The following is a 25,170-nucleotide window of genomic DNA, read 5'->3' as shown; positions in this document are numbered from 1 at the left end:
GATATTGGTTCGTTGGTTCTCAGGAAACAAGGAATTTTCACCTAAAGCAGCGGATAAAATGTTTTTGCAGTAAGATCAGTAAAGATGCGGAATTCACCTTATAGCCAGTCTATACAATCAATGCCTTTACAGATGGGTGGGGGGGGTAGTAAAGTAGAATATACAGGGACAGGAATAGTTGCTGAGCCAGTGAGAAACCAGATGCGATGCTGGATCTACAGCACCCCTCCCCCGCCTAACTTGCTAACGTTACTATAAACTTCAGGGGTGCACCGGTTGGTCCAAAATCTTGACATACTTGCCTGGACAGTGACCATGTCTGCCCTCGCATGCTAATGTATCTTCACACCTTATTCATCATGCTGTATGGGGTTAGGTGAGGCATACAGTAGAGGGTTTGGGTTTTTTTATGTATATATTGGTATGTATTAGGAATATTTTTATTTTAACCCTTTGGGGGTGACATCGGAGCACTAGAGTCCCTTTCTATGGATTCTCAATGAACCGCTTTAGCTCCATTCGCTGTTGATCGGCATCCCGTTTGCGATCGTCTCCTTAGAGCTGCATCTTGATAGGATGAGCAAAGGATACCTCTTGATGACATCAGAGGTCCCAGGGTTTTCCCTGGTGATGAGAGAAGTACGATGATGCTTATGTGATGTCATCAACAGCCACCCCTGTGTATTGCGTCAAGATGATGGCCCCGGCAGGTTCACAGTACATTTTATCTGGGACCCCCCCCTGCGCTGAGCATAAAGTCTGATTGATCGAGGTGTGAAGGGGCCGCACAGCTATCGCAGGCATTGAAGGGGCTCGGCTCTATCTCTTGGAGGTCTTCCTGGTGCAGCCGGCAGATAAGACGATGTAACCCGCTGTAGTGCGGGATCTCCAGATAAAGATATGCCGTGAGGACTCATGAGGACAGCCGATAAGAGCTGTAACCTCAGAATGAACCATGCCTTGTATCCTAGCCTCCGTATGTACACAGCGGTATAGAAACCGGCGCCCATGCGCAAGAGGCTGTCCATCAGCTGCTGGACGGCGTTATACGTTCCCGAGATGACCCGGCTGCTCTCTGTAGAAACTCCACAAGAGGTGAAAGGAGAGACCGCGGGGACCACATTATCTCTTCTCCCTGCCACGTAAAGTCCACGTGGTCACACTCTGAGAACGCTCGGATGTGTGATCTCTTCGTGACGGTTCTTTCCCATGTTGGTCTTCTGCGCATGCTCAGTGCCAGCTTGATGGGATCCCAGAATGCAATGTCCACTTTAATGTGTTAATGTTGGCCAGTCCGCTCTCTATTTAATGACCTGAAAGGGATTATGGAGCCCTGACTAGGAGGCAGCAGTCCCGGCCAGCGTCCCGGTCATGTTGTAACGTCGGTGCTGCCTCTGTGACGTGGTCAGACCCGCACGTGACCTCATGAGCTGTCGGATGGCAGGAGCTCACGTTAGTTTGTGTGTATTCAGGGGGGTTATTCATGGACCCCCCAGGAATTAATCTACAGCTTCCCTGCGGGACGGATACTGCATGACCACAGACTGTAGACAAAGCGAAGCCCTGGTGAGATGGCCCACAACTACTGAGCTATTCCGGCCATAATCGGCCCCCGGGGCAGGGTATTATGTCTTGTGCCTTTAGGGCTGTAGAACCCTGTGGTGCCCTCGTCACCTCGCAAACATTCTTTGTTGAAGTTGACACCTTTAATGGACCTCAGAGGTATCTTCTTCAGATGGAATCATTTGTTTTATTAAAGAGGCGCTGACCCTGCTAAAGAGAAAGGGCTGGTTGGCCGGTACTCTGACTTATGGGACGCCCAACTATTGGGAATTTGGGGTAAAAACCAAATTCCCTCATTCTGAATACCCCACCAACATGACCAGGCACAGGGCAGGTGACAAGGTGAAGAACCAAAAGTAGCTTATTTAGGACAATACAGAGAGGCAAGAGAGAGAACAGTCTGAAGGAGAAGAATAGAGATGGGGGCAGTACACAGGGAGAGGGGGACAAGCAGAGGAGGCAGTACAGGGAGAGGGGGACAGGCAGAGGGGCAGTACACGGAGAGGGGGACAAGCAGAGGAGGCAGTACAGGGAGAGGGGGGACAGGCAGAGGAGGCAGTACACAGGGAGCGGGACAGGCAGAGGAGGCAGTACACAGGGAGAGCAGTACACAGGGAGAGGGGGACAAGCAGAGGGGGCAGTACACAGGGAGAGGGGGCAGGCAGAGGAGGCATTACAGGGAGAGGGGGGCAGGCAAAGGAGACTGTACACAGGGAGAGCGGGACAGGGAGAAGGGCAGTATACAGGGAGAGGGGGACAGGTAGAGGAGGCTGTACACAGGGAGAGGGGGCAGTACACAGGGAGAGGGGGACAAGCAGAGGGGGCAGTACACAGGCAGAGGGGGCAGTACACAGGGAAAGGGGGACAGGCAGAGGGGGCAGTACACAGGGAGAGGGGGACAGGCAGAGGGGGCAGTACACAGGGAGAGGGGGCAGTACACAGGGAAATAGTCAGGAAAAGCCATTAAAATAATGAGAAAAAAAGGCGGGTTGCGCATGGAGTGGAGGAGGAAGGGGCAGTAGACGGACTCCAGAAGCAGCTAGTGTAGATGAGATGGGGTAGGAAAGCAGTGGTGTAGCTGAGATGGGGTAAGAAAGCAGTGGTGTAGATGAGATGCGGTAAGAAAGCAGTGGTGTAGATGAGATGGGGTAGGAAAGCAGTGGTGTAGATGAGATGGGGTAGGAAAGCAGTGGTGTAGATGAGATGGGGTAGGAAAGCAGTGGTGTAGATGAGATGGGGTAGGAAAGCAGTGGTGTAGATGAGATGGGGTAGGAAAGCAGTGGTGTGTTGAGGCGGTGTAGGATCCAGGGGTATGACAAGGTTTCGGGGCAGCACATGTGGAGACCTGCAGCGTGAGGATAACGCGTGTTAGGATTGCGGAGAGTGGCGCGGAGAGGCACACCGCTGTGCGTTAATGGTTCGGATACCTGTGGATGACAGTCCCGGGACAGGTCGCACCGTTGCCGGCTGGTGTGCCGCCCCCTGCCCCGCCCCCTGTGCTGGCTGCTTGCGGACCGCCCGGGAGCCGCGCACTCTGCCCCTGACATGGACGAGAGAGCCCGGCAGCCCCCGCTCAGCACGGTCACCGCCAACTGCAAGAGTCCGCAGCCAGCACGGCAGGTGAGAGCACGCAACCGCTGAGCACGCCGCCGGCTGGCCAAGCGTACTGGGAGTTAGAGTCTGCAGCAGCTGGAGTGCCGGTACTAGGTGGCTGCCTGCTGGAGAACACCCCGGTTACTAATAACTCGCCCGCTATTATTATTATTATTATCGGACCATATAGCGCCATTATACTCCGCAGCGCTGTACAATGACTGCTCTATAACTCCCATATATTCCTATTACCCATAGCAGCCTGGTTCATGTTACTAAATCAGCCATTCAGACATTAGTGTTAAATACATACTTTTTACTATATATCTTATCATATTTACTCACTATATATATACTGACTGTATATGTACTATACATATATTTACTATACATACTCTATATATACTCACTATAAATATATATATACACTATATACTGACCATATATATTTACTATATATACTTACTATATACGTTCACGCTATATACTCACTATATATATATCCTTATACATCATATATACTCGCTAGATATACTTATACATCATATATACTCGCTAGAAATACTTATACATCATATATACTCGCTAGATATACTTATACATCATATATACTCGCTAGATATACTTATACATCATATATACTCGCTAGAAATACTTATACATCATATATACTCGCTAGAAATACTTATACATCATATATACTCGCTAGAAATACTTATACATCATATATACTCGCTAGATATACTTATACATCATATATACTTGCTATATATACTTATACATCATATATACTCGCTAGATATCCTTATACATCATATATACTCGCTAGATATCCTTATACATCATATATACTCGCTAGAAATACTTATACAACATATATACTTGCTATATATACTTATACATCATATATACTCGCTAGAAATACTTATACATCATATATACTCGCTAGATATCCTTATACATCATATATACTCGCTAGAAATACTTATACATCATATATACTCGCTAGATATACCTTTATTCATATTTTAGTATAATTAACTTCTTGTTAAAGTACCCCTCAACAATAAGCTTTCATTATATATGTACATGTATATGTATGTATGTATGTATGTACATATGTGTATGTATGTGTGTGTGTACTTATGTATGTGTATGTATGTATGTATGTATGTACATATGTGTGTATGTGTACGTATGTATGTAGAATGTGCATGCTTACAGGGGACCCTACACTGCGGCATCACTTACCCCTCCTAGTTGCCCCCCATGGATGTGTAAATAAATACTAGATGTGATATATTATTATCACTGTCACTTTCTGCCCTGATGTTATGTTGGTTTCATGCAGAGAACTAAGCCCCCCCTAATTTGTATTTCAGATATAATATAAATATAGGTTGGTGCATTTGCTTAACCCTTTATTCCAACAGGGTAAGTAAGGCAAGGTTTACTAATGCACCCTCTGGGACTAAAAGAGTTAAACAGATGCTGATCTCTGTAAAATGAGTGGAACAGCCTCCCAGCAGGGGTGGTAGCATGTAATACAGTGATGGGATAGCCATACAGCTTACTAAGACGAGACCAACGACTGATTAACATCATTACACGATATATATATATATTTTTGGACTTATATATATATATATATATACAGGAATACAGATATCCCATTGTACTGCGCTATGGAATATGACGGTCCTAAATAAATCATTAACTAATAAATAATACTAAAGCGCATCAAACAAATGAAGATGCCTTGTGTAAAAATTGTTGGGTTTTTTCCATTTATTATTGCCGATTTAGGGTAATTTCAGAATCAAGTGAATAGCGGATAATATCTACGGGGATCATTATTCGGATGGGTGCAAGGATTTAATTCCTGTTTACTCAGTTATTAGCCCACAGGACTTATTAATAGGCGTAGGGAGCTATGGGGTTTATGACAGATATTGGACCAAGTGTCCCTGAAGACCTACGCTTTGTCACGGCCCCTGACTCTGTCCGTGTGCCTACCCTTGCCAGGTGCGCCTAAAAGGACATGCCTGGAGCTAATTAGCACGCCAATTTAAACAAATCCTTTTTTTCATCCATTCTAACATATAATAATTTAATAATATAAAAAATAATAATATTATATAATAATATAATAAAATAATAAGATAATAAAAATAATAATATTTTAAGTCATAATAATTAATATATATATATATATATATATATATATATATATATATAAAATATATACACAGAATTCATAACTTTTTAATAACTAATTATGCTGCAGTTCCATTGATTTCTCATCGGGCCAAATTTATAGAAAACCCGATTATTTCATTGTGCTTTTTATCCAGATGCCTTATTTTAGTTAAAGGGACGCTATCAGCAAATAGAGCCTGGTTTAATATACCGTGAATTTAACAGTCAATGTGCATTTCAGGATGTCTGCATACGGGTTTCTGCTTAAATAATGAAGTATTTTAGTAAATAGACTGAACACATAAATAACACATTATAAAGCCAAATTAAATGGACAAATAATCGTTGATTTTTTTTTTTTACAGTACTGTCACTTTAATTTGTCATTTTTAGCAATGGTGATACATTTAGAGTGTGTCTCTGTATGTCTGGTTTTTTTACACAATCTGAGCCATTTTCGGATCTTTTTCATCAGTTATTTCCTTCTTTCTCATTTAGTGAACCCGCACAAATTAGAGATTTTTTTTGGTTTGTTTCTAAAACCATATTCATATACAGAAGACAATATTTTTTATGATTTTTTTTTTTTAAAAATGGATATTAAACAAATTGCAAATTTTAAAAACAAAACTAAATATTTTTGTTATTTATTTTAAGTATTTAATTTTTTTTTTGTTTTTCTTATTTTATTTTAACCCCTACCTGACCCTAACCCACTTCCACACTAAATAACCCCAAACATACTAATTACCCAAGATGCGTTAAAATTACATATCAAAATTAACCCCTTAGGGTCAGGTTAAAAACATAAAAAATAATATATATTAATTGTCATTTCACTGTGTCCTCGCATATGGTTGGCTGTAGAATAGAAGTGCATGGTATTGCTGTGACGAGGAACCATTTTTTACCAATGATGTACCTGGTACATCACTGGTCCTTTAGGGACATCTTTTTTTATGATGTACCTCGAGTGCCGGAAACTATTTTTGGATGTTTTATGATTTGCTCTTGCAGCTACTTGGCACCGGGCTAAAAAAGTGGTGATTGGTGTGCAATTGTTAATTTTGGACTTTATATATATATATATATATATATATATATATATATATATATATATATATATATATATATATATATATATATATTATATATATATAATATATATATATATATATAATATTAGTTATATATATGTGTTGTTGTATTTAGTTTATATATGTATATATATATATATATATTTATATAATGTAATCACTGTATGTGCTGTTTATTATATTTATATATATTGTATATATATAATATTGTAATCACTGTATGTGCTGTTGTAATTATATATATATTTAGTTATATATATATATATATATATATATATATGCTGTCGCATTTAGTTTGTTGTAATTATATATAGATAGATAGATATATGGTATGTGCTTTTGTATATATATATATACCAGTATACGACATGTGCTGTTGTATTAGGTTGTTAGTTTGTTGTAATTATATAGATATATTTAGATATATATATGATATGTGCTGTAGTATTTAGTTTATATGTATATTGTATGGCGGTGACAGGCTCAGGACCTCACGCTCTGAAATACCGCTTGTCATCTTGTGAAATAAGAGCCCGTCGGGGCAGATAGCAGGGAGCTGCTCTTATCTGGAAGCTCCAGCACCAACTCTGTGACATTTTGGGAACTTGGCTGTTTTTGTCAATCAACATTATGTCGCTTACTGTAACTGACAGATAAAGCGTTCCCCGCTTTACAGACGGAGCCAAACGTCACAAACTCTGCGGCCGGTTGGTTCTGTACGATTCGGGTATAGACTGCCTTTCTGCCCTTATGGGAGGGATTGGTCTGATCTCATGGGCTATGATTCCAGTCAGAGTCTGGGCCAATTTGTCTTAAATGAGATTATCATCATCTGTAAATTATTATTATTATTATTTATTGTTTTATATAAAGCACCAACAGATTCCGCAGCGCTGTACAAATAGCCTTTGTAGAAATAGCAAAGTATTTAACGTAAGCGATTTTCTGCCGTCTGCTTCTAGGGGAACAGCATCAAGCTCTCCGTCTTCAGCAAGGTGTGCTATGCCGTCGGAGGAGCCCCCAATCAGGTGGCCGGCAGCGCGTCCGCGTTCTTCCTGCAGATCTACTTGCTGGACGTAGCACAGGTGAGCTAAATCCGCATTACTGCAGTCTAATGGCAGATCGGCCCCATTCGGCCCATCCCGTCCGCTCTTTCCTGATCCAAATCTCAGACCTTAATCAGTCGTTGATCTCGCCTTAGATTCAGGAGCCATATGCCTGTCCCATGCATGTTTAAATCCCCTCACTGTATTAGCCTCTACCACTTCTGCTGGGAGGCTGCTCCACTTATCTAACACAAATAATCTAAATATAAATGAGAATTACTATTACTACTATTATTAATAGCCCCTATTTTTCTTTTTGTTGTTCGTTATGTTTATAATAATGTACTGTAACTTCATGTTTCATATAAAATGAATTTTCCTCCATCAACTGAATACATTCTATTAGATTTTTCTGTAAGGGAATATTTATTCTGATATTTATTCTTTCCCCAAAAATTAATAATTATTTATTTATTGTTTATTCTTATATTTATTCTTTCAAAAAAATATTTATTTATTTATTCTTATATTTATTCTTCCCCAAAAATATTAATAATTATTATTAAATAAAAATATTAATACATCAATACAATATTAATAAAGTGAAGGATCTGAATGAAAGGGACACTGCGGCTTAAGTCAATATAAATGTCAGGTTTGGTGAATGGCGTCTTCTTTCCGGATCGCAGGTGATCACCCGTGGTGTTATTTAGGTGATCAGCACGCCGGACAGATAACACTTGTGTACTTGTTACATAGTATTGTTTGAACACCTGATACAGAATTCCATTATTATGTTGACATTCCACAGCTCGGCACTTTATGGCCCCTGCGGAGGGGGAGATGAGGAAAGTGGGTTAACAGAGCGTGGCTTTATTATCTGCAAACAGTGCTTGGACAGGACCCCCCGGTCTCTTTCTTGAGAAATATCCCCCCATACCCTCTCAAATCCCCTTCTTGCTTACCCTGCGGAGAGTCCGGTCCCCAGCGGCTGTGCTCTATGTAGCGTTGAGTTATGACATCATACCCCATCACCACGCTCTAATCAGTGAGGGGTACAGGTCTGTGTTTCTTGCGCGTGGTGTATGCCTTCAGGGTTGCCTTGCCAGCTGCTGCTGGGCTAAAAGCCCACTGACCACCAGAGCCGGATTATCCATTAGTCACACTCCGCACGCACCCAGGGCCCTCGAGCTCCTGAAGAGCTGCTGGCTCCATTCCACATAAACCAACCAGAGAGGCAGCGTGAGTGAGCGTGTGCTAAACACTGTCTAAATGGGGACCACTCCACCTGCCCACCTTACCTGAGTACACATTAATGCCAGCGTCTCGAGGAAGCTATGGCCGAGCTGCAAAGGAGGTCTGAGTTGCCACAACAAGGACCTCCATTGCTTTGTTACCTCCCTGGACCAGAATCACAGAATAAATTAACGAAAAATTAGATTAAATGAAATGAAAACAATGCAGACGTAGACCGCAGGTAATGGCCTCAATAATCCCCAACGTAGGACCTACTCTTCCCCTCCTGTATTCAGAGGCTCCGTGCTTCCGGGTGTTTATATGCTGTTTTTAACTAAATAAATGAAATTTGATAAGTAAATTAAGATTTTTATCGAGTAGCCAATAAAAAAAAGCACATTGGCATCGCAAGACCTATTATGGCCAACAAGTTCCACCTGGCGGAGCCTCTTCCATAACCCTCGCCAGCATGGAGACCTACCTCATGGCCGGAAAACGTCCTACTCATACCTTCTCTTCTGGTTTTCTGGTTCCAACCTATCTATAAGGGTCTATTCACTAAAGGAAGAGTTAGTGGAAGAGTTTGCGGGACTTATGAGGGGCCATCCCTGGCAAATGTGGTGGAGCGTGCGGGGTATAGTATTAAACCTTGAAGATTCTCCTATATTTTTCAGATCTCGCCCTTTGAAGCCTCTCTGGTGCTGTGCGTTGGAAAAACTTGGGGTGGCATCATGGACCCGGTTGTCGGCTTTTTCATTAATAAAAGTAAATGGACCAGGATTGGCCGCTTTATGCCATGGTAAGAGGTATATATATATATATTTATTTTTACTCCGCCGGATGCATTGTGAAGGTAGAGCCATTAATATAGGATCATAAATCACGCATAGAGATTACCCGTAAAGCTAACTTCATGCCGGCCAATCGCGTTGCAGAACAGAAAGGATCTAGTCATTTAGAAAATGTCTGGCTTTGCTATGTGATCCCGGTAGATCACCGGTCTAAGGAGGGACGGGGACTCTCTGTGAATTTACTATTCATTAAATTGGAGACTGAAGCGTGTGCCGGGCCTGTTCAGCCATCTTGGCAGGAGAGGCTCACCAAGGGCCACATGATTTATAGTGAATTATCTCCTAAAGCTATGGTCTTTAGTCACAGCTGATGCCGGTTATCGAACCAACATAGAAGGAAAAGATGTCAATTTATATACGCTTTTGGGACCTCAGAGGTCCCTTTTTCAGTTGAGAAGAGACCACTGAGTTCCCAATAACTCGTTTAACTTTTCTTTCTATGTTGGCCCAAAGGAAAAGGGCCTTAGACGTCGCTGGCCTCAATGCGGTGATATCGATTCCTCTTATCTTGATAATTATGGGATATATTGTTACAGTTGCGGTATTTTAATTAGTCTGACGCTAAGGCAGCCATTGGCTTAATGTTCCAGAATATGGCCGCCACATGGCAGGTACAAAATAGAAGAAGCGGGCCAGTCAGCCAGTGGTGTGGCACTAGGACAGAGTCACGCATGATCCACGCCAGATACCGAAGGTCCTTGTGAACATCTTGAAGGACATCTTGAAGGACACCTCACCTGCATGGTCCCAAGCACAAACGTGGAGGAGCTTTTTAGTTGGATCAGCTCTTTCCACCTGCCATAAAGTACTGGACTCAGGCTGAGCTTCAGTTAAAGTGCCGCGTATCCTTGGCGTGTTCTAGGCAGATGTTCCCGGCGTTACGGACAATGTTCTGTGTCATGGAATCGTCCCGTTCTGGGAGCAGGAGAGACGGGGCTGAGCGCACAGAGACGCTGCCAGAACGTGCCGTTTTCCTGATCACTGCACATTTAGCCGAGGTAAACACGCTGCCCAGCGCTGGCCTTTATCCCGTGGAGGACCGTAGAACCTCACGAAATTCCCCTTTGTTTCCCGGAACTTTTGACCCGCGTTGTTCCGTTTGCACTCTGAGTGACTTTTTTTTTCTGCTTCACTATCTGCGAAATAACAACGGTTTCCAAAACACGAGGGGTTTGTGTAGGAAACGTCTTCAGTGGTCTAACCATTTTTGTGAATGTAAAATTTAGTGAAAAATGCTTTTTTTTGGCAACTGGAGAAAATGTGTATAACTGCGTTATTTGGTTACAATGCTAGTTATATATAAATACTGTATATTTAGGGTTCGAATTGTTAAAATAGCAGCTTTGGTGACGGGTTTAATCAGCAGAGACAACAGGAAAAAATTAGATGATTCATCCGTACCTAAACCAGCGCTGTATACATAATAACTCCCCCAGCGCTGTATACATAATAACTCCCCCAGCGCTGTATACATAATAACTCCCCCAGCGCTGTATACATAATAACTCCCCCAGAGCTGTATACATAACTCCCCCAGCGCTGTATACATAATAACTCCCCCAGCGCTGTATACATAATAACTCCCCCAGCGCTGTATACATAATAACTCCCCCAGAGCTGTATACATAACTCCCCCAGCGCTGTATACATAATAACTCCCCCAGCGCTGTATACATAATAACTCCCCCAGCGCTGTATACATAATAACTCCCCCAGAGCTGTATACATAATAACTCCCCCAGCGCTGTATACATAAAAACTCCCCCAGCGCTGTATACATAATAACTCCCCCAGCGCTGTATACATAACTCCCCCAGAGCTGTATACATAATAACTCCCCCAGCGCTGTATACATAAAAACTCCCCCAGCGCTGTATACATAATAACTCCCCCAGCGCTGTATACATAATAACTCCCCCAGAGCTGTATTCATAATAACTCCCCCAGCGCTGTATACATAATAAATCCCCAGCGCTGTATACATAATAACTCCCCCAGAGCTGTATACATAAAAACTCCCCCAGCGCTGTATACATAATAACTCCCCCAGAGCTGTATACATAAAAACTCCCCCAGCGCTGTATACATAAAAACTCCCCCAGCGCTGTATACATAAAACTCCCCCAGCGCTGTATACATAATATAACCCCCAGCGCTGTATACAGTAATATAACCCCCAGTTCTGTATACAGTAATATAACCCCCAGTGCTGTATACAGTAATATAACCCCCAGCTCTGTATACAGTAATAACCCCCAGTGCTGTATACACTAATATAACCCCCAGCGCTGTATACACTAATATAACCCCCAGTACTGTATACACTAATATAACCCCCCAGCGCTGTATACAGTAATATAACCCCCCAGCGCTGTATACAGTAATATAACCCCCAGTGCTGTATACACTAATATAACCCCCAGTGCTGTATACACTAATATAACCCCCAGCGCTGTATACACTAATATAACCCCCAGTACTGTATACAGTAATATAACCCCCCAGCGCTGTATAGAGTAATATAACCCCCCAGTGCTGTATACAGTAATATAACCCCCCAAAGCTGTATACAGTAATATAACCCCCCAGCACTGTATACAGTAATATAACCCCCAGTGCTGTATACACTAATATAACCCCCAGTGCTGTATACACTAATATAACCCCCAGCGCTGTATACACTAATATAACCCCCAGTACTGTATACAGTAATATAACCCCCCAGCGCTGTATAGAGTAATATAACCCCCCAGTGCTGTATACAGTAATATAACCCCCAGCGCTGTATACAGTAATATAACCCCCAGCGCTGTATACAGTAATAATAACCCCCAGCGCTGTATACAGTAATAACTCCCAGCATTGTATACAGTAATGTTTTTGGGGTATTTCCTGGTATTTATATAGCTGTTTTGGGGGTATTTATATAGCTGTTTTGGGGGTATTTATATAGCTGTTTTGGGGTATTTCATGATGTTCAGGCTCTTTGCTGGAAGGAATTTGTTGCAGGCAGACCAGATGGGCTGAATGGTTTTTATCTGCCGTCACTTTGTAGGAAATGGTATTTCTTCCGCCCCTGTACATTTGCTACATGTATGATAATATTGAACTGCGTTACTGGAAGAGCCGGCGATGGTTCCAGAGACAGAACGCGGACATAAACTCCAACACGTTAGTCTGATTAGCGTGTAGACGGGAATGAGGTCACGGTTCTGTGATGGAGTTATTCTTGGTGGACCGTGGAGCGCACATAGAATTTAATATCCGTTATGAATCCTCGGAGTAAGTGTGCAGGATCCAAGCTCTGTCCAGGGAGGGCCGGGGGGTATACATGATGGTTGCAACGACTGTTTTGGGGGACAAAACCATGTTAAAGATTAGACCTCATCGTAGCGCGTGTGCACAGGAGCCACGGCGCGGCTACAACGTGTTACATGTCGCGGGTGGGATATCACTTTGTGTGCCATGGGGTACGCTGAGGTCCCGGTGGTCAGTATAGAAGCGCCCTCTTACACCGCGCATGTCCTCCTGGGGATGGGTATAAAACGTGGATCCAACGAGCCATCCCCAGGTGTCTGAAGATTAGGGGCATTGAGTGGGAATCGTCGTCAGATTCTTGTAGGGTTCCGTGAGATGTGCCCGTGTTCCGTGTCCCGTGTCCCGTGTTCCATGACAGTTTCTTTCATCGTAGGATTGTGGGATGCGCTCCTTTTCTGGTCCTGTCCTATTTCTTCTTGTGGTTTGACCCACCGTTTGTCGCAGGAAGAGTCGTCTGGTATCTCGCCTTCTACTGCTTCTTCCAAGCTTTGAGTACAGTAAGTGCGCTCTGTCCCGATGTCAGTCACGCTGGCGGTTAACCCTTTTTTACATGCTGTGTCACTTGTACAATATGTACAAGGGTGTTCCTGTGGGCTACATCGACTAAAACTATATTTTTTAAGGAGCCTTTAGTCGTTCATACCTTCTATGGAGCCGGCATGAAAAAAGATGTAAACTTTACAGAATAAGCTTTTGGGACCTCAGAAGTCTCTTCTTTAGATGGCGTCATTTTTCCAGGTCCCCGTTTCCAATGTTGCTTTAAACTGTTTGAGTATTAATCACCAAAAGTCTTTCTAACTCTACTAAAAAATGCACCAGTATGCAGGCAGTATGCACCAGTACGCAGGCAGTATTCACCAGTACGCAGGCAGTATGCACCAGTACGCAGGCAGTATGCACCAGTACGCAGGCAGTATTCACCAGTACGCAGGCAGTATGCACCAGTACGCAGGCAGTATTCACCAGTACGCAGGCAGTATGCACCAGTACGCAGGCAGTATTCACCAGTACGCAGGCAGTATGCACCAGTACGCAGGCAGTATTCACCAGTACGCAGGCAGTATTCACCAGTACGCAGGCAGTATTCACCAGTACGCAGGCAGTATGCACCAGTACGCAGGCAGTATGCACCAGTATGCAGGCAGTATGCACCAGTATGCAGGCAGTATTCACCAGTATGCAGGCAGTATTCACCAGTATGCAGGCAGTATGCACCAGTATGCAGGCAGTATGCACCAGTATGCAGGCAGTATGCACAGTACTTAGGCAGTAAACAGATTCCAATGTGAATTTCACATGATCAGAGTGGTCCTTTAAACGCAGGCGATGGGAATAGGAGGATACCCCAAACCTGGCAGCCTAGGGCAATACTCCATGATCACATGGTGCAAGAGAAGTAAGACAGTTTTCAAGGGCTATTGTTTCCGAACACCCAACATGAAGCCACCTGCCCCCCTCCATCGCTAATCAGCCGCTTGGCAACTCCAAAACTTTGTATATTCTGCATAGGATTTCATTTAAACGGCATCTGTTTTGGAGGTGCGAGCTGCCCAAGAAGCACATTCTGTGTCAGGATGTACGGCAAATGTGTTCACCCCGCGTAACAGTGCTTTTAACACCAGTAAATAGATACTTTTACTCATTAACACACGCTGTACCAGACTGATCAAGAATACAGCGCTGGCTATTGAACTCTTTAGATCTTTGTGACACCTAGTGGTGAAGGAATGAAAGTGCAACATACACTTATTTTCCCATAAACTGCTATTATCCCTAAAAATAATCCCAATATATATAATGCAGAAATATAACATTCCTCTGTTAAACCCCAGAATGGTAAAGGGATTGACTATTTGCCTCTGGATCTCACACACAAATGGTGTCATATTTTTGGGATTTAACCAGTGCCGTGATATCATATACACACATTACCCTATTCATGCTCCTGCGGGGGATGATGGGTAATGTTTGGCCCCGGCGGCAAGCCCAGCCGGGTGGCCCCAGTAATACATCGGCTCATCAAACACACTGGAAGACAAGTAGCCAAAGAAATCTGATCCTTGTTGGTATCTAATTACCCCAGAAATTCTCTGTAACAGCGATTACAGCGTTAAATGCTATGAAGTCCGAGCCCCCGAAGCTCGTGGGAATCGGGGAGGGAATAAGTGGTAATGGAACGCATTAGAAAGGACTGACTATGAACTTTAATATGTATTAATGGCTGGTGAAGCTGTTGGGGGCAGTAGACTTCCCCTTTAATTACGTCATCATCTAACGCATCCACCACATTTACCCCTTTGGGGCGACATACTTTTAAAATGCCCTGTGTTAGGGTATCTAACATTTGGGTTTCTCCGCTAGGTTTACCATGTCCCGTACACGACGTTAACCATGTTTCTCAGCACCGACCAGGCGGAGAGGGACTCCACCACTGCGTACAGTAAGCAAGGGCATTAGTATTATTTATTATTTGCTGGACTATTCCGAGTCTTGTTTCCCGATTCTAACGCTGAGATCCAGATCCGTCGCCGTATTTTTACTGCCTTTTGGCAGTTCGTTACAGAGGGCCGTGCTGGGACCAGTTTAGTGACTCTTTCTCTTCCAGGAATGACCGTGGAGGTCCTGGGGACTCTTATAGGAGCAGCGGTTCAAGGACAGATAGTGGCGAGCGCTCACACGGGCCACCACTGCATCACGAACAACGAGACCACCAACTTCACGGTTAATTCCACGGACTCACCGGCCAACGGCACCCTCCTCCCGGGATCCCCCGACCTGCTTCATGCTGTAGGTAGAGAACGCTGTCACTCTGTGATGTCATACGCGTCCCATAACGAGAAATGATAGCATCACAAATGGACGTGTGTCACACCCTTCGCTAACCAGACAAATATAAGGCGTCTTAAATTAATGTCTTTAAATGATTTTAACCATTTAATGGCGTCATAAAAAACATCCATCACCCATAAATTAATCACCAGTAGTATATGTAGAAACATACGCTAAATATGATACATGGAGTGCAGCTGCTGCAGAATTTGTGTATAGAATAGTTTAGCAACACACAACTGCAAGGTCATAAGGGCTCATATATATAACGTATAAATATATATATATATATATGAATGATATTATACATCTGGGTAATTTTCACAGCAAGAAGGGGCGTTTCAGAGGCAATGCTGCGTGAGTGTGTATGGCTGAATGTGATGTGTAAGTTTGAGTGTGTGTCTTTTAGTTCAGAATACTGTGTGAATTAGTACAGAGTGTGGTAGATGATACTGAGCCGTCATCAGTACATTTGAGATTGGCTCAGAATGCCTGCGAAAGGACGGTGTGTTTGAGTTTGTGCCACTGTGGCTGAGAGTTGTCGGTGTCCACCAGCAGAAGTGGTAGAGGGTAATACAGTGAGGGTATTAAACACGGATGGGATCGGCGTACGGCTCCTGATATAAGACCAGACCAACGACTGATGAAGGTTTCAGTCTTTACTGTAGGAGAAACGGGCGACTAGACGGGGGCCGGATGGGGCCGACCTGCCGTCACCTTCTGTTTATTGAATACACTGCCTCAGGTTTTAGCAGCTCCTGATCTATAAACCTTTTCTCTGTCCGCGAGATACACGCTCACTTTCACAACAAATTTACGCCTTTCTGAAATGACACTTGATAAAAAAATGAAGGATTTTAAAATGAAGTCACAACCACGAGTCCCAGTCCAGGATTCTAGAACACGATCCCGTCTGAGAGCCGATCCCGTATAGTATATAATACAGAAAGAAACCTCCAAGCAGTTAATGTATAATTGTAAAGCATGCGTTACCTGACGCCAGTTCATATATAATATATAGATCCTTACATCGGTACTCGGGGGCTCATATATAAAACATTCGGAAACATTAACAGGCGTGATGGATAAATCCAAAACATTTCTCCATCGCTGATTATTTATGGATGATTTCAGTGATACGAAGAGATGATCAAACAGACCGGTTTACGGAAGAAATAATAGACTTATTTTCTTCAATGGCCGTAGATAAAATAAACCCAATTTCTTTAAACGGCACAAGCATTTTTTGGGTCTTTGATGGCGCCACGTTGGTTTTTTAGGTGCGTGTAATGGGGAGACGTGGAATTTATTCTTCTATTGATCCTTCCACTGATCCAAAAAAAACAATGATTAAATCCAGCTTTTATTATATATGATAATCTTTATATCTATGTATCTATTTGGGAACCTAACGCTCCTGTTAAGTGCCAGAGAACATGCTGGGGTCCTTTTAATAGTTGAGGGTCTGGAGAGCTGCAGGGTTCTGGGTGATCCAGAAGAACCCCGCGGTTGCCATCATTCTACTTGATACAACCATTTAAACCGGTGCCGCCCCAAACTTCAGCCCCTAGCTCCGGAGCTGTAGCTAAAAGCCTCGCGCATCATGAATTGACCACGCATATGTTGACACGTAACTCTGTTATCTCTGTAAGCGTGTGCGTTCTTATCTCTAGAGGAACGTCTACATGATTGCGGCCGGAGCGATAGGCTGCGTGTATCTGCTGTGTACGTCCATTCTCTTCATTGGAGTAAAAGAAAGACGCGGTGAGAAACTTCTATTCATATCCTCAATGTGGTTATAACCTGAAATTGCGTGTTTTTGTTAATATGAATATACAATTCTGGTTCAGCTGAGAAACAACTCCCAGAAATCCTTCTCCCGGCTTCCTCCTGGGCTTCTCCCTCGGGTTCCTGGTGGTGGCTTTCCATAGCTCGCGATATGTCGGCGCCCAGTAAATTGCTTCCCGCGCTATGAAGCAGCAGTGAATTGATTCACACCCCGTGGAACACCCGCTGCTTTCCCCAATAACCTTAAATCTTCTTGTTGGGTGTTGAAGTTTGGGTTCATAAAGGAGAAACGCGGGACAAACCCCCTCAGCACCACTTTAATACGATGATTGGGAACATTCTCATTTGGCACGTAGAAAGACATAAAGCTACGTAAGCTTTTGGGACTCAGAGGTCTCTTTTTCACATGGGGTTTATCGACAAAGCGCCTGGCCGGTCTCTTAAACAATACACGTGATAAACATGTGCGACTTCGGTTTCGTCTTGCAGATCCGGTGTATTCTTCTGGCAAGATTATTCCCTTTTTTAAGGGTTTCAAGCTGTCGATGCGGCACGGTCCGTACCTCAATCTCATAGCCTCCTTCCTGCTCATCTCAGCCGCTGTTCAGGTAACTCGGATCTCACGGGTCCCTTTGAAAACCTTTTACGATTGGCTGAAACCAGTCCTTCTTTTCTACATTCTGCCGGTTTATTGGACTATTATAATGCCGCGTCAGCGTACCAATGGCGACCGGATATATTTACTGGAAACAGCTTTATAGATTTTGGGCACTTGTCTTAATAAGTGCCCAAAATGCCCGTATTCGTCACCAATGTTCGGCTCTTTTGAAAATGCCTATAAAGACCTCAAGTAGTCATTCCAACCAGGGAGATCCTAAATAATTTGGAGGAGAGCGTCAACTCGCAGGCTTCACCGTCCATTGAGAAAGGCCTGACCTTGGCAGGTTGCTTCTCCAAGAAGGGCTGAGCCGGCCCTGAACGATGGACGCCGCAATAGGAGAAGCGACCTTTAGAAAGATACTTGTCCCGTGCTAGCTGTGCCTGGGGTTAACCCAAGCTCTTCTGGCAGGAGAAACTCATTGGGATTGCGTAACAATAGTGAAGTTGGCGTGCAAATTCCCACTTTAGTGAATATACCAGGTTGCAGAATAGGTGATAACCAGAGATACGAAAGCCAACAAACGGGCTGTGCCGGTGAAAGCCGTGTGGTCACCTCTTACCGGCACAGCCCGAAACCTTCAACGTGTTCTGTAAGTCCGCCCTACGGCAGGCTCTGGCGTGAAACGGTTCCGATAAATCATGTCAGGAATTCCTTACACGCAATTTACGTGATGGAGGGGGTGAATAATAATCCCGTCACGCGCCAGGCTCCCATTACCCCCCCACGTCTGCCGCTTTTACAATTCGAAATCCTTCATTTCCTTCTGAGAAGATAAACGTTTCCTCTCTGATCTGCGTGACGCCGGCAAACAGCTGCTCACCGAGAACAGACGAAGCGTAGTTTTTCTTTCTCTTCTTCACATTTCGGCGACGAATGACTATTTTATCATATTTAAGTGCGTAATAGAGACCGGTGCGGGACAGACCTCCGTCATCACACTTTCCAGACTTGGAGCTTCTGATTAGATGCTTGAGGAGATAGGAACGACCGGACATTCCATGAGGAGCGTTCCGTGAGATGAAGCTGTAGAAGACCATGCCTCGTAGACTCCTAGCACCCACCAGGGGTCGGTGGATGTCCACATGATTGTGCGATGAACACCACTCCTTAAAAGAAAAAAAGTTGCCAGGGGTTTTGCCCGTTCTTCTTGATCGTGAGATTGTCTAGGTTGAGAACCCCATGTTCTTCATGTTTTGGGGCTCTGCTCCCCTGGGTAGCTGTGCAAAACTCAAACGGAACCCATATAACTCAGCACTTAGTGTTTGTTCCATCACGTGGCAACGTTCCAACCCAGTTACAAATCGAAACGTTGCCACCTGGTGGAATAAAGTGCCGAGTTATATGGTTTTATTTGAGTTTTGTTGTTCCTTTTAAACATGCGCGGTGGGAGCGCCTCGGTGGGTATGGCGTGACGTTGACTGTCTGTTTCTGATTCACCAGCTTCAGCAGAGCAATTTTGTCCTTTTTTGCACGCACGCGGCAGACCTGAGGGATCACTTCCAGAACCTGGTGCTGACCATCCTGGTGAGTGGGTACAGGAGTGGCCAGCGGCACGGCGGCAGAGCATCTTCCATGCGCAGACGCCAACGCCAGCAACACTACCCACTTAAAAGTACTAATTCTTAACACTATTACAGCTCACCCCAAAACCACAATGTGGCCTATCTGATAATATATGGAATATGATGGGGGTGATAAAGGAGTGATGGGAGGATAAAGGAGTGATGGGAGGATAAAGGAGTGATGGGAGGATAAAGGAGCAATGAGAGGATAAAGGAGCGATGGGAGGATAAAGGAGTGATGGGAGGATAAAGGAGTGATGGGAGGATAAAGGAGCGATGGGAGGATAAAGGAGTGATGGGAGTGATAAAGGAGTGATGGGAGTTATAAAAGGCCTCTGTACTCCTATAAAGAGGTTCCATTAAAAAAAACAGCCGTTTCCTTCCACAATAGTCATTTACAACATTAACCCCGTCTGCGCTGTGTTATTTTAATGGACAAAACCTGACATCGCTTAATTTTCATTAATGTAAAAAAAATATATAGTTATTTATGAGTGTGACCCTCATTTAGGAACCATAACAGAACCCTGGGTCTAAAAAAGGGTCAGAAGGTTGGTGAATAGTTTGACAGAAAGTTACTATAAGCTGATTTGCCCGTCTTGTGATGGCAGACGCACAGAAATAGAATGAAAGCTTACAAAGGATCCGGATGAGGAGGATGTGTTGAACCATGTTCCGGGGACGTTTACATTGTTTTATGCCCGCAGATCTCGGCTGTCCTGAGTATCCCGTTCTGGCAGTGGTTTCTAAAAAGATTTGGCAAGAAAATGGCTGCATTTGGGATTTCGGCAAGTATACATGTATATATATATATATAGAAATGTGTGCGGTTATCAGTGGATCATATTTGGCATGATTCAAAAATATAAATTCTACATATTATGTGCTGAAGGTGTAGCTAGGCACAGGTCTGCCATCGGGGGGGTACGCCCGGTGCTGGTGTCCTGGCCCCCCGCCTGGCCGCACTGGGAACTGAAGCACCCAGTGACCCAACAGTAGTAGAGACAGGCCCCCAACCCCAGCTCCACCAACCTCCCCACCCAGGCATAACGCTAGGGGTATGGCGTCATTTGCCAGCGTGTGAGGACCTTGAGGGAGCCAACAAAGGTAGGTTGTGTGTGTAAGTGTGTTAATATATGTTAGCATGTTACTATGTGCGTGTTAGTATGGTAGCGTGTGTATAAGTATGTTACTGTGTGTAGATCTCGCAAGGAGCTTCCGATCTTTTAGAAATAGGAGGCTTGTGGGAGTTTAGTGAATAAGCCGTTTGGGGGCAGAGCTAATTTCCTGATTTTAAGGTAAGTGTGATGTAGAAATATGTAAAGATTTAAAATATATATATATATAAATATATACCGGTATTTAAAATATATAGAAACCTATATTTATATATATGTAGGAGAGCAGGTACACTTAAAGTTAATCTAATATAACAATCTGGTTTGAAGAAAAGGCTGTACTGTGCCTTTAAATTGTTGTACACGTGCAATACGGGTTACTTTTGTGTAATTTTTTGCCCTTGAGTTTGCCCTCTACCGTTACATAATATCTGACAGACCTAAATGTCTGTTTTCTATCTTATTTTTACAATTTTCAAGTGTAATTTGCGGGGCTGGAGGCAGCCATTATAAGTAGTCATGTGATATGCGAGCGCCACCCCCTGTGGACAGCCGCACCGTGATCACTGCTTTATGGCAGACAATACCGGTACTTAACATTTCATTTATAGAACCCCGGGAGATTCCGGAACGATCTATCAACCGTATAGAAAGCTATCTATAGGAACAGAGGTTAAGACATACTGGTGCCGCCAGCTCACTGTTCCCGGGAGCTTACAGTCTATAGGAAAATGATACAATATTGTATACAGCCGTACAGTTCATGCCATCGAACCTTGTACGGGAAACTGTATTTACAGCAAATATCAGCTGAATAATCAATTCTGCTTCACATATTTGTTTTATATTTTTTATATTACTAGCCCATTTGTTCGTAATGAGTTTCCAGTATGTGATGCATATTTAATGCCTCGGGTGGGGGGGGGGGATTACAAAATATTATTTAACCCTTTAGGTGAATCGGCAACAAAAGCACAATGCAGCACAGTGACCTTGGCACCCAAAGGGTTACGCAGAAGCAAGTTTGCAGCGTTTTAACTCGTCGTCCGTCTGGAATAGCTCGGGGTGTTTTCCGGGAAGGCGTCGGTGCATCAGGATAAATAGATGTTTGGAGACGTCCCCAAAAAAAAAAGATTTTATCTCCGCCAATAGTCCTTTAATTATAACGCCGCAGTTACCCCGGGCCACGGCTTGTGTTTGGAACCAGAGCAGATAAAGGGAGGATGGGATGATACCCCTTGGTTGTGGTTTGGCTTTGTCAAAGCTTTAACATGACCGGCATCTTGACCGCTATTGAATAGATCCTTGTGACTGGAGAAGATAGAACGTTATGCGGGGCCGGGTCTGAAGGTAGCAGAGCCACGACCTATGGCACCCCTGGAATGATTGGCACGCGCCTAGTTTACTGTCCGGAAAGTCCAGCCCAGGCCATGCGCCATGTTCTGTGCCATAGGCCGGCGCTGTACGCTGACACCATTGCCCTTTGTTCCATTTCAGTGGATGATCCCGTTCGCCATCATGTTGGTGACCATCCCGAGCCTCGCCGTAGCCTACGCGGTTGCTGTAACGTCTGGTTTAAGTATCGCTGCATCACTTCTCTTACCATGGTCAGTGGTCAGAATTATTTCACCCCCCCCTCCAAAAAAATAATATAACTTAAGACCCTCGTCGGGGGTGTCGGGACATTGTGCCGAATGGAAACTCTTACAATTAGAAGCCTACTGTTTCTTCCGATGCCCAGTATGACCGGTCTCTCCGTTAAATCTCCCAAGGTCCATGCTTCCTGATGTGGTGGATAACTTCCGTCTGATGAACCCTCAAGCCAAGGGGTTGGAGGCGATTTTCTATTCAACGTTTGTTTTCTTCACGAAGCTGTCGGCCGGCATAGCGCTGGGAATTTCCACGATGAGCCTGGAGTAAGTTCCACCTCCTCCAGCCTTTCTCTGCCACGGTGTCTGTGATATGTGGACACGGTCGGACATCTTTGCACACTTCTACTCCTGCACGCTTCTTCTCTACTTGGTCCAGGCTCTTTCTGACTAGTGAGTCCACCGGTATTGGCCTTTTGCTTGGTGGGAAGTAAAAACTCCTGGCACGCTCAAAAAACCTCAAAAATGTATTTTGTATCAATCCTCATACCAACATTTATATTTCATGAAAACAGGGGAGTCCTTCCTCAGGGAGTCGCATTAATTCCTCTTTTCTACACTGCCCTGGCGGAGAGTCCCTGTAAATTCCCTCTTTAAACATTAGATGACGTTGCTTTTTTACAATGTTTTTTTTCTCTTTTTCGTGCTCATCTGAAAGGTACGGAGGTTTTCTTGCGGATTATATGTTGGGAATACGGTTATTATACTCGTGAGAACGCTGCCATCTCCATCCATCTGTCACTCGTTGTCTGTCAGTCCTTCCTCTGGAATCACGTCTCCCTGCCTGCATCTCTCAGGTTCGCCGGGTACAGCAGCGGCGCGTGCAAGCAATCCCACCACGTGGTGGTGACGCTCCAGATTCTTATCGGGGCAGTGCCTGCTCTCCTCATCATCACGGGGCTCCTGATACTCGTCTTCTACCCGATCACCGAAGACATACGGAAAGAAACTGAAATGGCGTTGGACGTGATGAGGTACACCATGGGGAGACAATACTGGATCCATGACATCCACCATCACATACTTATTAGCCTATGTTCCCATCTGGGCACTTACGGGGGGGGGGGGGGGGCTAGCTGCTGCTTTCGCTCTTCTGGAGGAGTGGCTTTGTGATGGGGTGGGGCTAGCCTCAAACAGTATATAGTGGGCAGGGAGTAGGAGGGGAGTGGGTGTGGCTTCCACAGATGGAGACCCAGAAGCAGCACTTCCTCTGGAGACTCCGAGTGAAACCTGCAGAGTTTCCAAGTTTAAAAACGATCCAATTTGGATGCTCAGTAAGAGTAGGATATGAAGCAGTCTGATCCTGCGTGACCCTGAGAATCTGCCCGATCACCCCGTTATTGGGATAAGATTCTGATTGGTCGATTCAAAAACAAATACAAGATCCCCTGGTTGCTACTTCTAAGAGAGCAAACTCTCATGGTTTGGAAAAGCATAGGATTGGCTTCCCCGGTATCCGGGGGCAATAAAGCGTCAGCCCTTTCCAGATCCAACCAATGCCCTCTGCGACAGATTTATCTTTTCTGCGTCAAAACCGAGATTTGCGGGTGAATATTTGAACTTATTCTCATTTCTTAAATTCTGCAGGTTACGGACCCGACGCTCAACTCTTATAGTTATGTGACGCTTACATACCGGTACCGTCAGCGCTGCACATCGGATCAGAGAGAACTGTTTATATCGTATCCAAATATTGGGACTGGTTCTTTATTCGCAGTCCTTCAGCGCCAGAGACTCGAATTCTCTTTGCAGGAACATTTTCTCAGCAGCTGTGTAAAAAAACAAACCCAAACATTTGAATATTTTTAGCTTTTTGGTTAAAATAAGCATTTAGTTTTGTATATATAAATATTATTTTAAGCAGATGAATTAATATTATTGTTCACTGATGATTATTAATATATCCAGGCGGCAAAACTGTTACACGTGATAATAGAACACGCTCCTCTTTATAAAGCTTTGTCGGAATCTATATTTTAATGCGGAACTCGAACGAATCGATCCCCATCGAGTTTTACCGCCGGGGCGAGGGGATTCGCGTTCCTTTAGCTGCTGCTAGACTGCTAATATTTTTTAATAGTGTGATGGGAGTTTTTGACGAACAACCGGAGGACCATAAGCTATTGCACTATATACCGTATGTGCTCGATTGTAAGACGACCCTGATTATAAGACGACCCCCCCCCCCAATCTGAATATTAATTTAGGAAAAAAAGAAAAAGCCTGAATATAAGACGACCCTATAGGAAAAAAGTTTTACCAGTAAATGTTAATTCATCTAAACTATTTTTTTTAAATAAAAGCTATGATTGAGAAAAATATTTTGGTTTTATTTCCTTCTATTTTCCAACCTGCCCCCCAGTTATGCACATCTGCCCCAGAAATGCCTTATACCCCCTATATGCCACTGTGCCCCATGATATGCCTTTTAACCCTAAATGCCACTGTGCCCCATGATACACCTTTTAACCCTATATGCCACTGTGCCCCATGATATGCCTTTTGACCCCCTATGTGCCACTCTGCCTCCAGAAATGCCTTATACCCCTATATGCCACTCTGGCATTTAGAGGGTTAAAAGGCATATTATGGGGAAGAGTGCCATATAGGGAGGTTTAAGGCATTCAGGAGGCAGAGTGGCGTATAGAGGGTTAAAAAGG

At 44.0% G+C, this 25,170-nt stretch overlaps 1 protein-coding gene across 1 annotated transcript; it reads left to right on the top strand.

Annotated features, from left to right (window-relative positions):
- The first annotated feature begins 1,008 nt into the window (after positions 1–1,008).
- MFSD2B (MFSD2 lysolipid transporter B, sphingolipid) lies at positions 1,009–24,134 on the top strand. The gene is made up of 15 exons (XM_089491864.1): positions 1,009–1,095; positions 3,004–3,183; positions 7,415–7,537; positions 9,409–9,533; positions 13,277–13,400; positions 15,265–15,343; positions 15,509–15,690; positions 17,406–17,496; positions 18,010–18,128; positions 19,622–19,705; positions 20,451–20,531; positions 22,359–22,468; positions 22,634–22,777; positions 23,308–23,484; positions 24,098–24,134. Exons 1-15 carry the CDS (start codon positions 1,009–1,011, stop codon positions 24,132–24,134), a joined length of 1,743 nt encoding a protein of 580 aa, XP_089347990.1.
- Positions 24,135–25,170: the final 1,036 nt, after the last annotated feature.

Source organism: Sceloporus occidentalis, unplaced genomic scaffold (genome assembly GCF_023333645.1).
Source record: "Sceloporus occidentalis isolate IW3139 unplaced genomic scaffold, rSceOcc1.0.p SCAF_52, whole genome shotgun sequence".
In the NCBI taxonomy this organism is placed as follows: domain Eukaryota; kingdom Metazoa; phylum Chordata; class Lepidosauria; order Squamata; family Phrynosomatidae; genus Sceloporus; species Sceloporus occidentalis.
This window is presented reverse-complemented; position numbering and strand designations above follow the sequence as displayed.